The sequence below is a fragment of the Lipotes vexillifer genome, unplaced genomic scaffold, assembly GCF_000442215.2.
Source record: "Lipotes vexillifer unplaced genomic scaffold, Lipotes_vexillifer_v1.1 scaffold1126, whole genome shotgun sequence".
In the NCBI taxonomy this organism is placed as follows: domain Eukaryota; kingdom Metazoa; phylum Chordata; class Mammalia; order Artiodactyla; family Lipotidae; genus Lipotes; species Lipotes vexillifer.
Genome location: NW_006781401.1, coordinates 678903 through 695816, shown reverse-complemented (window position 1 = coordinate 695816; position 16914 = coordinate 678903). Strand labels below are relative to the sequence as shown.

The 16914-nt window shown below is 50.8% G+C and overlaps 1 protein-coding gene across 2 annotated transcripts in view; it reads right to left on the bottom strand.

The window, feature by feature from the left end:
* Positions 1 to 16914, bottom strand: part of SLC24A4 (solute carrier family 24 member 4) — a 173974-nt gene that overhangs the window by 43051 nt on the left and 114009 nt on the right. Inside the window, exons 4-11 of one of the 2 annotated variants that reach the window (XM_007454717.1) lie at positions 13822 to 13898; positions 9815 to 9889; positions 8454 to 8538; positions 7836 to 7939; positions 6943 to 7017; positions 4136 to 4161; positions 2498 to 2551; positions 755 to 840 (exon numbers count right to left, since the gene is read on the bottom strand). In XM_007454717.1, the coding sequence (XP_007454779.1) occupies positions 755 to 840; positions 2498 to 2551; positions 4136 to 4161; positions 6943 to 7017; positions 7836 to 7939; positions 8454 to 8538; positions 9815 to 9889; positions 13822 to 13898 (582 nt within the window). Of the gene's footprint in view, positions 1 to 697; positions 841 to 2497; positions 2552 to 4135; positions 4162 to 6942; positions 7018 to 7835; positions 7940 to 8453; positions 8539 to 9814; positions 9890 to 13821; positions 13899 to 16914 lie in introns of both variants that reach the window. The other variant, XM_007454716.1, reaches the window with a different exon arrangement.

Below are 16914 nucleotides of genomic sequence, written 5' to 3'. Positions count from 1 at the left end.
GTCTTGGATGGTAAAGAGTGTGAACCCTCTCGCCTTCCTGGCAGCTGTCCCCACAGATGGAGTCACCTGGTAACTGGCTGGATTAAGAGTTGAGGACAAGGTTTCCAAGGCAGGAGCTGGTCGGGCCCAGACATTTGGGGAACCTGACAGACACGGGCTGGCTCCGGAGGCCCAGAACCCCCAGACAAGGGGCCAAAGAGAAGCTGAGGAGACCAGACCACAGTCCCCAGGGGAAGGGGCTCCCACCAGGGCTCTCGGGGGTGGGTCTGGAAGTCCTCGAAGCTCCGTGGCATCCTTCCTGGCCTTGCTGTTCATCTGGGCAAGGAGCCAGTGATCTCTCTAGAACAGAGCTGTCCAGAACTGGGCCTGGCATTTGAGAAACCACAGGGAGACGGAGCCTGCTCTGCCTTCCCAAGTCCTCAGCTTGCTGTCACTGGCCTTTGACATGGGTCAGAGATGTAATTCACTGCATTTCAGGAGCAGGGCTTGAGACGACCTCGGGAGGCCTGGGGCGATCCCCGAGGACGTGAGAAGTAAACGCCCATCTGAGCCACACCTCCTGACACGCCCTCCTCATTTAGGGTCCCGTGGCCAAGGGGAAGCGAGACAATTCGGAGGGAGTGTGTGTGCGCACGGAAGAGAAGGGGAGAGTACTTTCAGTGACACGGCTTGCCTGCTCCTGTCTGCTCAGCCTTACCTTGCCCCAGCAGTGGCATGGAAGGGTCATCAGAGCTACTATCACAGTAATCATTACCATCCTCCAGCTCACTGTTGACCGTGTTGCCATTTGCAATGGTCTTTTGTTTGACTGTGAAAAAGGCCTGCAGCTTCACATTGTACCTGAAAGTCAGTTAAGGCGGGAGGTCAGAGCTGCAGGATAGGCTGGGCAGGGCCCTCCCCCACCTCCTTCCCCTGTGCACCTGCCGTTAGCGTGGCCCTGGGGGAGCTGGTGGGGGGGCTGAGGCTTTTCAACCCAGCTGACAGAGGCTCCTGACAGGAACCTTGGGATAATGTGCAGTCGCAGGGGGCCTGCTCCTCCTGAGCGGGCCTCCTGGGGCCATAGGAGACCTTCAGCCCAAGAAAATGACTGACGTCTACCTCTGCACGCTATAAACCTGTCCTGACCAAAGAAGTTCAGCCCAGCCTCAGAACAGGCTCGAAGCAGGTGTTCCCAGGCCTGGCTGGCCTTGCTCCCGTGGGCTGCCTGGGGGCCCTTCCCTGTACCATCCCAGCCAGCGCTGCTGCCCACACCGAGAACAGACTCCATCCCCGACCCCAGGCTGGCGGCCCCACTGCAAGGCACTCAGAGAGGAGACGGTTTAAGGACCATTCTCTTGCAGTTTGACAGCTTATCACCCATTTTTATAAAACATTATAAACGTTTTAGGTCAACGGGGGGATTCATAGCATCGTAAACCTCAGTGGTGTTTTCCTTTTTAATTACCTGCGGAGGTGTGAGGAGAAAGTTACAAACTTGAATGTGGCTTAGCTCGTGGGTAGCCTTTTTTTTTCTTTTAATTGTAGAGAATACATACCACATAAAATTTGCCATTTTAACTATTTTCCATTTTTAAGTGCACAATTCAGTGGTAGTAATTACAGCCGTAAGGCTGTGCAACCATCACCACTATCTAGTTCCCAAATTTTTAGTATCCCGAACAGAACTCTGTTCCGTTCACCATGAGTCATTAATTACTCCCTCCCCCAAGCACCTGGTAATCAATCTCTAATTTGCTGCCTGCCTCTAGGAATCTGAGTCTCCTCAGTACCTCACATAAGTGGAACCGCACAGTATTTGTCCTTTTGTGACCGGATCCCTTTCACTCAGTATAATGTTCTCAAGGTTCATCCACATTTGTGGCATGAGTCAGAAGGTTCATCCACATTTGTGGCATCCACATTTGTGGCATGAGTCAGTTTTTATGGCTGAGTATTAATTCATCATGGGTAGTTTTGAGATGATTCTGACCTGGGCAGCTTCTGGAGGGCCTCAGGGTACACAAGCCTGGCGCCAAGGTCTGCATCTTTACAACTACGAGTGGTGCCCGGTGCAGGTGCGCAAGGTGGCAGCCCCGAGAGGTGGCAGTTTATGAAGTCTGACAAAATGGAGGTGCCCGGCTCTTTCAAAAGAGTGGCATTAAATAATCAGGTGATTTATGGAGTCAGCACAAACGAGCGGTCACCCTGGGGCACGGGCCAGGGGTGTGGACGGGGCTGGGAGAGAGGTCCCCGCTTGCTATTTGTTTTGGGAGGGGCCTCAACCGCCCCCCGACCAGCCAGCCACCTACCCCCGCCCAAGTGCAGACAGCACCCTAACACAGAGTCTGACTATCTCTCTCCCACTCTGGCTGCCCCAGCAGGGTGTCCCCCAGAGAACTGGGGTGGCCAGAAGTGACCGCAAGGGCTGAAGGAGGTTTTCTTCCTGCTCGGACAAAAGGCTAAAGCAGGATGTGAAACCAGGGGTGAGACAGCCCAGAAGAGGAGAAAGGGCACTTACTTCATGATCAGAATGTAAAACACGTACAAGATGATGAGCACCAGGCCTTCCCACCTCAAAGACAGAAAGGAGACTGGTTAGAGCCAGGAGGCCCGTGGCACTGAAGGCTGCGAGTGACCAGCGCGGCGGGCGGAGCAGGGTGCGTGGTCCTGTCACCTTCCTTGACCCAGCGCCCGGCCCAGGACCCAGGCATGCGGGCGAGCCCCCCAGCCCCCAGCCGTCCTGGAATCTGAAGCTCGAGAAGGCTGAGGGTCGGGCCTTCTAAACTACAGAGGGTCTCATCTACACGGCTCAGGAGGAGTTTCCCCAGCTACCTAGAAAAAGGAGGGCCCAGGGCCACCTCATCCCAGACTCAGGGAGGGGAGTAGCCTGCAGTCATGACGCTAAGAGGCCCTATGGTCACCTGAGATTCTGACCAGCGACAGGAGAAGCTGTGGGTGCAGGTGGGAAGGGACCCTAAGAACTGCCTGAAGAGATGGGCCAGTCACAGGAGCCTCTTGGGCCAAACACGGGGGCTGGGCTGGGTGGGGGTCTTTCTGGGGTGCACTCTTATCGCCGTCCTGCAGAACCAGCGTTCAACCCCACACGTGGTGGGGATTTTTGTAGCTCAGAACACAAGCCTCTGAGGAGTCACACAGCTTAATTTCTTGGGTCATCTTACAAGTGTGTCCTGAAGACCTACTATGTGCCCGACATGAGCTACAGTCATCTTGGGGAGCTCTTCCTCTGCTAGCCCACAGCCCAGCAGAGCCACAAAGGGGTCTGTAGATGACCCGACCACCCCCTCAAAACTCCATCTGCAGATGAGGAAAAGGAGACCCAGAAAGGGAGAGACTTCTTGGCTCACACGGTGGGTTAGGACCCAGAATTAGGATGCTCTGGGCCCATAGCACGCAGCTGCTCGCATCAGTTCTCCTGAACCTATGCCCAACAAATAACCACATACAGGATGCAGATCTGAATTATGGTCAATGAAGAGAACCATTTTTATGGCTTATGGATGTAAGATACATTCATACCCTATAAATTAGTGTGGCAATATCAACCTCTTTAGAAGTTTGTGCTTTACGTATCTTGATTAAGAAATCACTTCCTACCTCCATATCATAAAGATGAGTCCCTATATTCTACCCTAAATTGTTTTAATTTTGCTTTTCACAGTGAGATCTTTAATCCATCTGGGATTTATTCTTGTATAAGGTGTGAGAAAAGGAGCTGATGTAATTTTATTCTACATGAATTCCTCGTTTTTGTAGTATGAGGACCTCTCCCGCCTCCCCCAATTTACCACCTTGTCATGATTCCTGTCGTATCCCCCAGCCCAGAACTGGGCCCATTACTGGGTTCTCAGTTCCATATTGGCCTACGCTTATCCCTGTGCAAAACACCATACTGTTTTCATTATTTTAGCTTTATAATATATCTTGATATCTGGCAGGGTGGGAACACTAAGGGAAACAATCTGTGTCACTTTGAAAGGATAAATAAAGGCATGACTGCTTAGAATGATACCCTTTTTACTTTCACAAGTTCATAAACTTATGTTTGCAAAAATAATTTTAAAAAAGATTCAATGCACCCGACAAGCAAGGATACTAACAAAAAAGGAACAACGAGAAACAAACTTTAAAAACTTACCACACAATTTCTTCATCATATATGAACTGGAAGGCAAAAGAAACAAAGGGCGGGGCAACAGATTTACTCCAAAAGAAGAACAAACGCAGACCTCTAAGCACCCAGAGCCAACACATAGTCTAGTTATGTGTTTCACAGAAAGCTGGCTCTTCTCTCCATGTCTGGGTTTCCCAAACATAGAAGGTGACCTTTCCTTAGTGGAAACCTTGGTCAGTAGATGCTGCAGTATGAGGTCTAGGGTGGGTCTCCAAAGAGAACTGCCCTGTGCTACCAACAGTCCAAGTGGCCACTGGGGCCAACCTGGCAGGGGTCTGCCCTCATTAATGGAACAGAGTTGCTGAAATCAAGACTCTTAAAAACTGAAAAGGCATCTCTGTATGTATGTATGTTTGTGTCTATTTACCTACTTACCTATCTATCATCTATCTACCTACCTATCTATCTATCGATCGATCAATCTGTGGTACCTCTGTGTGTGTGGGTGGGGAGGAAGGGGTGTCATTTGTTTTAAAAATAAAGAGTAACCCCTTTGGAAACTCTGAGGGCAAAGAACCCATTTGTACCATTTGAAGGGAGGCCAGGGGTGATGGTGGGGATGCTGTGGCTTCCTAAGAGGGCACTGACATTGCCCAACAATTCCACCCAGCATTTTCTACGTGGGACATGGATGAATGATGCTTCCATGGTCCAGGGGAGGAGTCCTGTGATCGCCCCAGCCGGGCCCAGTGCACACAGGAAGGTGGAGAGGCAGTGCCCACCAATCTGATCTTGGAGACACGGGATGCCAGGAGAGACCAGGGGGATGTTGTCTGGACTTGGGCCCATTGGACCCCTCTCCTGGCTGTCATGGCAGGCAGCACACACAGAATCTGCTTTGGGAAGTCACTTTGGAGAGGGTCCTCCTGGCTGGGCATTGCTGTGAGGCTCCCCAAACTCAAGCCTCTGAGGAAGAGGCACTCAACAGTGGGGAGCCCAGTGCCACCACCTGGGAAACCTGGGGGACATTTATGGGGACAGTTTCAGCTTTTATAACCCAGTGGAGGGCTACTGGCATTTAGAGGCAGTGAAGGCCCGGGGTGCTAGCCAGCCTAGAGCATGTGAAATGGTTCCACCAGAGGAGTTCTTCCGTATTTGGCACACGTCTTAAATGTCCTGCTAGATATTTAGGCAAGCAGAAAAAAAAAAGAAATGACATGAGCCTCAACCTTAATTCCATTTTGCAAATCAAAGCAATTTTACATGGTTTTAATAAATACTTAATTTTCTAGTGAGTTAACTGTCATGCAAATGGAGGGATGACTGTACTTGGCTCTGTTTAGGATTTTATCAGGAGTCATTCATAATTCTGGAAAATCACATCATCAAGGTCGGCACCATTCATGGGGTTGCCAGCCCAGCATACCAGCCTCAGTCTGCACTGGTAGCTGTAGGGCCTGGAGATTTCCCATATGGGGGCAATGGATCACATCATTCAGCATTCTAGCACCTTCACGCCCAAACATTTACACATTGAAAGATGTATTCTTTTATTATGAATTACCTTTATTTGTCCTTTATGGTATAGTTTGGGCATTATATTGATTTTATAAAATTGTGTATAGGTAAATAGTTTTATCTATAACTTTCATTTTTGGGGGGTGTGGTGGGCAGCCTCTCAGGTGCCCCGATGATCCCACTGCCTGATCTTCATGCTCGCCTGTGTGCGTGGCCTGAATTTAGGGATCTGTTCGTAACAGAATATGGCAACAGTGACGGGCTGTCACTTCCGAGGTTCGGTTGCAAGCAGACTGTGGCTTTCAGCTTGGTGCCTCCTCGCCCCTGCTGGGAGGGAAACCAGTCCTCATGCCGAGAGCTGCACTGTGGAACAGCTCGAGGCCGGCCTGCAGCCTAGCGAGTGATCCTGAAAGCAGATCGTTGCCCACAGGAGCCTTGACATAACTATACCCTGGCCGACACCCGTGAGCCAGAGGGCTCAGCTAAGCCACTCCCAGATTTGATGCACAGAAAATGGAAGCAAGAAAGGTTTGCTGTTTTAAACTGCTGAGTGTTAAGGGAAATTTGTTACACAGCAACAGATAACTAATACAAGGGTCATGATTATCAAATCCAGTTGGCTCTAGATGTTCTTAGGTTGAGAACTGTCACTCTAGGGCACGCTCCATACTCTGAAATCTGGGCATATGCCATGTGCCTCTGCCCTCTTGAAAATGACCTGCCCTCATGCCGCCACTTTAAAGCTCCTTTTGGATGGAAGCTGTTCCCCTGTGGATGACATGGTCCTTCCTTGGCAGTAACCTGTGTCATGGGCTGTGTCACTGTCATGTGCCATGATGTACCCGAGCCCTCAGGGATCCCTGTTTCAGTCCCTCTGCCTTTTCTGCCCATATTCTTGCTCCCAGCTGCCAACCCTGATTGCTCCCAGCTGGCCTCTCTTCCCTGCTCCGCGGTAAGGTGGGACACCAGAAACTCTGCTCTTTAGTAAATGGGCTCTAAGTGAGGAACTGAAGGCCTCTGATGAGCATGTGCTTGAGCTTAACTGCATCAACCGTTCGATGCCTTCTTTAGCTTTTTCATGTGCCCTCAGGGTGGCACCTGGATGTGATGGATAAGCAAAGCATCTGGTATGAGATTTTCTGGACAGGGAGGCACGGTGGTGGGAGACTGGTCAACATGACTGCAACGAGTGGGCAGCACACCCCAGGGTAGGGGCGCTGTGGGTTCTCTGTTTCTAGTGCCAGGGACAGAGGTGGGCAGGGCCCCGGTGCCTTCGCAGGGGCGGCGGGCGGAGGGGGGAGAAGGTAACTCACAGCAATGAGCACGACGACAGAGAGGGTGTAGTACACAGAGTCTCGGCACACGGCCCACCACGTCAGACGGATCACCTGCTGAGCAAAGGGATATCAGCTGTTACTGGCTGGGGAGATGGGGTACGGGGGCCGGGGGACACTGCTGGGGGGCTCCCACCACCCCCAGACCCCTGCAGGTGCAGACACATATCCACGGAGCTCATCTTAACTGTGCCAGCAGAACCACATCTTGTCTGGCCGTTCAAGGCCACCCTGTGCTCTTTGTCACATTTGGGGACGGAATGATACCACATAATGTTCCTAAGTGATGGCAAAGCTGCCCCCTGTTCCTCCAAGGTGACCACATGGCATGTTTCCCAGCAGAAGCCATGTGTCGGGGGAGAGGCCAGAGACACTCACTCTTCCCTCCGATGTTCGAACCTTCCGGGGGTGATCGGCTGCCTACCTCTACCTCCTTTGGCCGGGCGGGGCCTACCCTTGAGCCTGACTCTCTGAGACTGAGTCTAATGTACCCCTGGGGCTCTGAGGACCAGGAAGATGCGATGGGGTTTCAACAACAAGCCAGCTTCGTGCGTCCTGTGGAGAGGCTGAAGGCGGGTCCCAAATATGTGCAAAGTCTAGCTCAGGGTCAGAGTTACAGGAGACGCCTCTTAGATATTTACTGCTGTTCAATGAACGCTCCCCGCTTGGACCAGCCACGGAGCTGACGCTCTTTCTGCTCTCAGACCCACCGGTGGAAGGAAGGTAGGAGAGCCCTGCTACACGTGAGGAAGCAGGCTCGGAGAGGAAACCGTTTCTGACAGCCACAGCACTTACGGGCTTGGCTAGGGCTGGGCCTTGGGTCTCCCCGCGCTGCCCCTGTGTCATTTCGTACGGAGAGAGAGACCACTGACCTGCCCTGCGGATAATCCACAAACTCCGATTATACACAGGATGTTGAACACAGCAGAGCCCACGATGGTCCCAACCCCGACATCTCCGTGAGTGATGAACACACCTGGAAAGAGAAAGGCACAAACACTCCTCTGCAAAGCCCAGGCCTTCCCCTTCCTTAGACCTGGGCCGGCTCTGTGTCCCCCACCCCATGAACGGAGGGAAGCTGTTATTACCAGAGAACACCAGCGACGCGGTTGAGGACAGCAAAACCAGAGGTGGAGGTGCCCTCAGGGACCGGCTACTCTAATGCTCCCACTTTCTGAACAGCTTTATTAAGATGTAACTCACATGCCATAAAATTCACCCATATAACTCAGTGTTTTCTGGTCCAGTCACAGAATTATACAGTCTAATTTTAGAACGTTCCCTTCACCCCCAAAAGAAACCCCATACCTGTTAATACCCCACTGCACCTCACACCCCTGGGAACCACTAATTCACTTTCTATCTCTCTACTTCTCCCATTTTACGGATGAGAAAACTGAGACTCAGAGCTGACAAATGCCCACACTAGTCTGGACACCAAACCTGGGCTCTCTCTGCATCCTGCGTCTTGGGGCGACGGGACTTCTTACCAATTACAGAGGCAAACAGCTCTGGCGTCGAGCTTCCTGCAGCCATGAAGGTGGCTCCGGCCACATCTTCGCTCAGATGGAGTTTCTGAAACAGAAGCGACCGCAGACCCTCAGGCTGTAAGGTGGGGGCAGTAAACATGCTAACTGGACACTTGGCAGCCAGGGAGAGCGCAGGGGAGCAGCACGGTAGCCAGAGTCAAGCTCCTGGGCTGGCGGCCTCTTCTCCCTGCACCTCCTCCACATTGCCAGGCACTGAACCCAGAATCGCCTGTCCCCTTCCCCCATCTGTCCGTTTCTGTTCACTCTCTGAGCCCTTAAATAACGTCTCCTTGATGAAGTCTTTCTAAGTGGCTACCACGAGCCAGCCACTCCCCTGGGACAGAGGAGCTGAAACACGAATCACGCAGTGAGGGTCTGAGGTCCATGCGCTTGCCTCCCCACTGGATGACGAGGACGAGGTTGGTCTTTTTCATCTTTGGATGCCTAGAACAGGGTCCGGTGCTCAGCGGGGAGTCCACCAGTTTAGCGCCCATCTCCTCTGGTGCTCACACAGACCTTGGGTACCCAGCGGACCTCCACACATCAGGCTGTGGGATGTGGAGGCCTCGGACGCACAGCCTGGCTCCTGCAGCCCAGAAGGCCTTCTCAATGGCAGGCCCGACACTGAAACTGGCTGCTCACTGAAACAGACCCTCACATCCTGTCCCCAGGGCTGAGCCAGCACGGGACAGGGCTGGAACTGTCAAGGCCCACTCTGCTTGGCAACACTGTGTTCTGGCCACAGAGGCCCATCCTCTGATCTGGAATGTGGGGCTGGAGGCTTCGGGTGCTCGGGAAAACCACAGAGATTCTGGGTCTGCCTGAATGCCAACTTGAAGGTGCCCACCTGTGGTTCTCAGAAGGCCCCTGGGCAGGCTGGCTCAGGGCAGGGTTCGGCCTCCTCCTGCCCTCACTCCCAAAGCACTCCTGGGCAGCCTGGGCTCTGAAGCCACTGCGGAATCCAATCCCTGGGCCAGCACAACCTCCCCACTGAGCTTGCTACAGAAGGGGTCCTCGGAAGGGCTGGAGCTCTGGGCTTGATGGAAAATGGGGTGGGGGCCCATCGCTGACCCCAGGAGGAAGCCCGGCCACCTCGGCCCTGCCGCAGAGGAGGTGCCACAGAGGTTCAGCCACTGAAGCACCTGCGATAGCTTTTAGCAGAATCCAAACGATGCTCCACCCTGTCCTGCCCCTCCCTGCCTCTGCCTGGGCCTGCTCCCCGCCCCGCTCCTTCCTGGCCTGGTACCGACACGCCACGTGTCAATCACCCCCAGCCCCGCACCCAGGCTTTTGCCAAAGGGTCCTAAGTCCTTCCCACGTACCTCGCAGATCTTCTCTAGAGACGGAACAAAGAAGTCATCGCACACTATGGCCAAGGCGTGGAACATGTACAGAGCCTGCGGAGGAAACGGGGAGACAGAGAGTGTCAGCCAGAACCCCTGCCACTGATGGGCACGGCCAGGCGTCCATCACCCTCCAAACCAGCCTGCTCGGGCAGAGGCCAGGTGACCAGAGGGAGGCACAGAGGAAAATTCCAGCACCACAGAGATGTGATTCCTCAGTTCCCTCACTGACAGATGGGGAAACTGAAGCCCAGACAGGAGAAATCACTTGCTGAGCAGCGGAGGGGACTAGAACCCATGCCACAGGGTCCTGTGCTCCTTCCTCTCTTCTTAAAGAAGGAGCTCTCTCTTCAGCACCTCGGTAGGCCCTCAAAAGGCAAGATCCTAATCTTAAGGGCCAAGAGGCAAAGCATTTAAAATTGCCATTTTAAGAGTTTAAAAGAATCATCATCCTGATTTCCCCTCGTTAGTTTTAGGGAAGGCATCATTTCCTTGTTACTGACTGCCCACCTCCTGCCAAAACAGACGGCAACGTGAGACCCAGCCTTTTCTCGGACGCTGCTTGATGTCAGTCCAGGTTAAAATCCACGAGCCATTTACACTGGGAGGCTCATGGAACAGAGTCCATGAGTTAGTGGACAGAGTCCACTAACACTGAACAGAGTCCAGTGCTAATCCTGGGAATTATCTGCCTTGTGATTTTGGATAAGTCACATCTCTAGGTCTCAGTTTCTTCTGTTTGATGACAGGGTAAGAACAGATGGGTAGTTTCTAGACGGTTTTATCTATAGAACTCTTCCCTGACCTGTCCACCCAACACGGCTCTACTGAGCTCATCTTATGTGCCAGGTACTATTCTAGCCATTAGGGATAGGTGGCGAGGATGCCAGGAAAAGCCTCTGCCTCTTTGTTGGGGACGAGCAGGTAGGCAAATGAAGTATCTGTAACTGCCAGGAAACAGCAAGTGCAAAGGTCCTGAGGCAGGAGCATGTTTGTTGCATTTGAGGAACAGTAAAGTCACTGGTGCAGGTAGAACAGAGTGAGAATACGGTGGAAAATAAAGAATGTGACGCTGGAGGGAGAGGCGAGGAGCAGGACCTATGGAAAGGAGATGGGATTTTGCTCCAGGCTCTGGTGGAAGCCATTTCTTCCTCAAAGAAAAAGTGACATGAATGCCCTATTTGCAAAAGCGGGAAAGGCTGGGCTGCTTCAGCTAAAAGAGCGTGATATTATGACAACTTTACAGTTAATTAACTGTTACTGAAGTGGAAGATCTATCAACTGTGACCAAAGCGTCTGAGGCAGATGTCTACTGGAGCAGACATCTACTCTACTGGAGTCCAGGTGTGGCTTTCGCTGAATCTGACACATTATCTTTTGCAGGGGGGAAGGAAAAAGGGAACAAATACTGGCGGTGTGGGTAAAGTGGACAGAGAGAGGTGGGAGAGACCCTGCTACAAAGCTTAGGATACCGACTAGAATTCACACCCTCGGAAGTTCCCTCCAACAGCATCTCCCAGGCAAAGGGTGTCCCGTGAGGCTGAAGGGCCTCTGGCTCCCCTGACGCCTCAGAAACACTGGAGAGAAAAGGGGGCCAAGATGGCACCACTGTTTCCTTCACTTGGGACAGAAGTTCTGAAAACCTTCTTAGTGCTACAGACAAAAACTGGCTCTAAAGCTCCAGCCTTTTCTTGCTCTAAAGAAGGGCTCAGCAAACTTTTCCTTAAAGGGTCAGATAGTAAATATTTGAGTCCCCGCAGGCCACACAGTCTGTCTTGACTCTGGTGCTGGAGAAGCGTAGCCATGGAATGGGTGTGGTTGCATTTCCAATAAAACTTTATTTATAAAAACAGGAGGTAGGCTAGATTTGGTTCTCCAGACATAATTGGGTAATGCCTGGCCTAAAAGGTTCCTTGTGCCCCGGTCCGGGAAGACCCCACGTGCCGCGGAGCGGCTGGGCCCGTGAGCCAGGGCCGCTGAGCCTGCGTGTCTAGAGCCTGTGCTCCGCAACGGGAGAGGCCACAGCAGTGAGAGGCCCGCGTACCGCAAAATAAAATAAAATAAAATAAAATAAAAAAGAATCCACCTGCCAATGTGGGGGACACGGGTTCAAGCCCTGGTCCAGAAGGATCCCACATGCCGCGGAGCAATGAAGCCCGTGCACCACAACTACTGAGCCTGTGCTCTAGAGCCCGTGAGCCACAGCTACTGAGCCTGCACGCCACAACTACTGAAGCCCACGCGCCTAGAGCCCATGCTCCGCGACAAAAGAAGCCACCGCTGGGCTTCCCTGGTGGCGCAGTGGTTGAGAATCCTCCTGCCAATGTGGGGGACACGGGTTCAAGCCCTGGTCCAGAAGGATCCCACATGCCGCGGAGCAACGAAGCCCGTGCGCCACAACTACTGAGCCCGCGTGCCACAACTACTGAAGCCCATGCGCCTAGAGCCCGTGCTCCGCGACAAAGAGAAGCCACCACAATGAGAAGCCCGCGCACCGCAACTCAGAGTAGGCCCCGCTCACCGCAACTAGAAAAAGCCCGAGCGCAGCAACAAAGACACAACGCAGCCAAAAATAAATAAATAAAATAAATTTATTTAAAAAAAATAAAAGAAAGAGAAGCCACTGCAATGAGCAGCCTGCGCACGGCAAGGAAGAGTAGGCCCTGTTCACCTCAACTAGAGAAAGCCCGCGCACAGCAACGAAGACCCAACACAGTCAAGTAAATAAATAAATAAAATTTTTTAAAAAATTAAAAAAAAAATAACATTCCTGCAAAATTCCTGAGGTCCTCTCAGGTTCAGGAAAAAAAGCTTTGTCAAGACTTTGATGAGGCAGAGGGACAGAACTACGGGACTAATTTGCCAAACCCACACCCCCTCAGTGAAAGGAGAGGGCATGGGAAAGCCAGAGATACTAGGAAGATAATAACTCTATTAGAGAAATAATATACAGGTCTGTCACTCAAAATTTGCCCACAACCTTCATTTTCACTAGTGGTTTATCCTGTTAATTAAAACTTCACTCATACATTATTCTCAGGTGGCAACTCTCTATGTGAGAATCCCAGCTTTCACTTGCTTAATTATCTCTTGCAAAGACGAATACTGTGTTGGATTTAAATATGTAAGCAGATGGTGCTGGGTGGTCAGGGAACCACATCAGGAGGAACATTTGTTGTGATTGATGCGAAGGAGAAAATTAAACCCTGAGCACTTTTCATTTCCCTGCAGTAAACAATGGGGCTGGCAAACTTTTCCTACAAAGGGACAGACAGTAAATTATTTTGGCTTTGTGGATCACGGAGTCTCCGACACAGCTACTCAGCTCTGCTAGTGAAGCATAAAAGCAGCCACAGTTGATACAGAAAAGCGTGAGAATGGCTGTGTTCCAATAAAACTTTATTTACAGACATGGGCAGTGGCTGCGGGCTGTAGTTCGCCTGCAGAGAAGAGCGACTTTTACCTATGATTTAGTTTTGAGCTCACTGTACCTTTTCGAAATGCTACTTGAACTCCACCACTGGTCATCAGGCTCATCTAACACTGTGGGAAGTTTGAGAAGAAGGGCACCAAAGTCTTAAACTAGTTATGTCAAGGCAGTAAAATGTGGAGGGATCCCGGGGATCATGATAGCAAGTGGGGACAGAGCCCTTATCACGTGCCCTGCGACGTCTGATGGACTTGACCCGTGTTCACTTGTATTTATACATCTGGGAAAGATGCCGTCGCTCCCATTTCATAAAAGCGGAAAATGAGGCACAACAAGACGTGAATCCTTGTCTCGGCTCTGGGGCCACTCGCTGTGTGACACTGAACAAATCATTTCATATCCTTAAGGTTTCATTTCTTTGTGGTTAAAACACATCCAGCATCTGTTCTCACAGGGCTCTACAAAGACTGGATGAGATCTTTGACACGCTGTGCTCTGAAGACAGGTTTCACATGCCTGAAGTTTAGGGCCATCCTACCCCGAGAGGGCCACTTACACCAAGGATATGCAGCAGGACGGCTCCATGCTGTCGCTCATTATTGGAGAACAGGTCTGCGGGGAACTCATGAATCGCTGGAAGACAAGAGGACATGGTGAGGTATTCAATATTAGTTACCAAGGGGTGTCATTTGAGGTCTGGGTGGGTCGGCCATGGAACTGAAGAGCCCCCCTGGTGTTAGACTGCCAGGGGAGAGGCCAGCTACTTTTCTGTCCAGGGCAGACCTGCACTCTTAGGAAAACATTGCTGGATATGGAATTATCCAGATATTCTAGTACCTTAAAGTTGATCACGTTTTGCATATCCCTTGCAATTAAAAAAAAAAGAATGAAACACTTCATACCCACTAGGATGGCTATAAACAAAAAGACAGATAATAACAGGGGTTGGCAAGGATGGAGAGATACTGGAACACTCATACATTACTAGTGGGAATGCAAAATGGTGCAGTCCCTTTGGAAAAGAGTCTGGCAGTTCCTCAAAAGGTTAAACAGAGTTACCATATGACCCAGCAATTCCACTCCCAAGTACCTTCCCAGAAGAAATGAAAACATATGTCCACACAAAACCCACACACAAAATGTCCGTAGCAGTATTATTCATAATAACCAAAATGCAGAAACAACCCAAACATCTACCAACTGATGAGTGGATAAATAAAGCGTGATATATACATACAAACGAAATATTATTTGGCAATAAGAAGAAATAAAGTACTGATACATGTTACAACGTGGAGGAAGCTTGAGGACATTGTGCTAAGTTAAAAGAAGCCACTCACAAAAGACTACCTATTGTATGATCTCATTAATATAAAATGTGCAGAACAGGCAAATCCGTAGAGATAGAGGTAGATTAATGGTTGCCTAAGGCTGGAGGGTATGGAGTTTGGGGGATGACAGCTAAAAGGTACAGGGCTTCTTTTTGGGGTAATGAAAATGTTCTAAAATTGTTTGTGGTGATGCTTGCACAATTCTGAATATCAAGAGCCACTGAATCGTACACTTTAAACAGATGAATTGTACGGTATATGAATTACATCTCAATAAAGTTACCAAAAAAAGTATAAAGAAGTCAAAAGTCACCAAAGAAGAAAATCGGGATGTTCCTTGTTTTGTCAATGGATTCCAACCACATTCCTCGCAGACAGCTTTCCAAGTGGCCTCAACACACATTCGGATCTGTTACAAACACAATCCCTGCCAACGGTCAGGCTGAGGCCAGGGATGGCTGTCCTGCTTGGGAGGGCAGTCTCCAAGGTCACACGGCCAAGTTCAGTTCTCTGCTCTAACACTTAACAGGCTGGGTCGACAGGGACAAGTTCCTTAACCTCTTTGTGCCTTAGTTTCCTCATCGGTAAAACGGTGAGACTAATTCTAATAACGTGCCTTACTGTTACAGTGTGTCAAGCTTGTGGTGGGCTTCCACCCTGCCCCCCACCCCCCCGCCCAGGACTGTGGAATACTCTTCCCTCACCAGTCAAGTCATAACTGAGATGCAGCTCCACGAAGGGGAGAGGGGAGGCCCATCCCCTTCCGCTAGAGTCGTTTCAGAGCTCAGGGACAGGCGGCCTCTTGCACAGCCCTTCCAGCCTGTCCCAGACCCATCGGCCCCTCCTCCCAATCTCTCCTCCTGCCCACAATGGACCTGTCACTCCAGAGGGGGAAGCCAAGATCCCAGAGAGGTCAAGTGACGTTGGCAGGGTCAAGGATGGCAGCGCCGGCACTCGGAAAATCTCCTGTCCCCAGGGAGGGCACTCTTTTAGCAGTGCCACACAGAGCAGGGGAAATGATCCATGGGAGGCGAGGCTCTAGGTAAGCCTTGGAGGGGCACCTGATGCCGAGCGGGAACAAGGGAGGAGGTGAGGACTGACAGCATCCTTGTCCCCTAACCTCTCAGGCCCACTCAGGTGCCAGGTGTGCTTCCACTGGCATGGGTGGCATCTCAGGCCACTGAGTACCATGTCATAGGCCCTTCTTTGGCCCAAGAATGCTTCTGCTATGGGCTCTTGGACATTAATGTCACCTATAATGGCGGGATAATTCCTTCTCACCACCCCGCCCCCCCATTGGAGATGACCAACAGGTAAGTATTTTTTTTGTGAATGTCATTTTTGCAGGCTCCCCAAACACCAAAACGCCGCCACGTCCTCGGCACTTCAGCTAGACCGGAAGCTTCTGGAAGGCAGGGATCCACATTGCCCTGCATTGCATTCACAGTGCCTCGGCCAGGCCTGGCACACAGTAGGTTCTCAATAGACCTTAACATTCAGTTGAATAAACAATGCTAAAATATTAACAAAAATGACAATCGACAATCGACATCATCTCATCCTGTTAGAATGCTTTCGTTACCCTTGCAAACCTCTTAAATGCCTAGAATGATACCTGGTTCAGAGTGGGCACTTGATAAACGCGTAGAAACTTCCAGGACAAAAATCCCTTCTCTGTAAATATAATTCGGCTCTAAGCTCTGAAAGGATGGTTTCTCCCTTAAAACTCTTCTGTTTAAGATGAGATTCTCCCAACAAGACCTAGAAAACATTAGCTCTCCAGACTCCCAGAACATGTTCCCACTTTAAAACAAGCAGCATTTACTGAAACATAGATTCTTTCACTTTTCTTTCCCCTGTAATCAAACTTCTTTAATAGAATTGCTGCTGTCAGTTCAAGGGCATGGGTCCCCTTCAAGGCTTGTCGGCTCAGAGATGGAGAATTATAAAGGCAGTAACTCGACATTGCTGAGTCCAGGATCTTGTTTCCAGGAGAAATGTAACTGTCTGGGATATTTCAGGGCAGATCAAGCAGACATTTCTGCCATGAAAATTCGAGACAGTTTTTGACTCTCCAAAGCAGTGATTTATCCAATACTGGGCACTCTTGGAAAATTAGAATCAAGTAATGCTGCCTTTCTGCCATAAGGACATTATCGTCTGGGCTCCAGCAGAGAGGGGATGCGGGTTGTAAATGGCTTTGTCCTTGGTAGGAACAGGCTTCTAATGGTTCAGCCAAAGCGCCTTGCTCCGTGACCCCATGCGTACACTGGAGGGCTGTGGAGGGGAGTGAATGCCATCATGGTCTGAATTTTGCC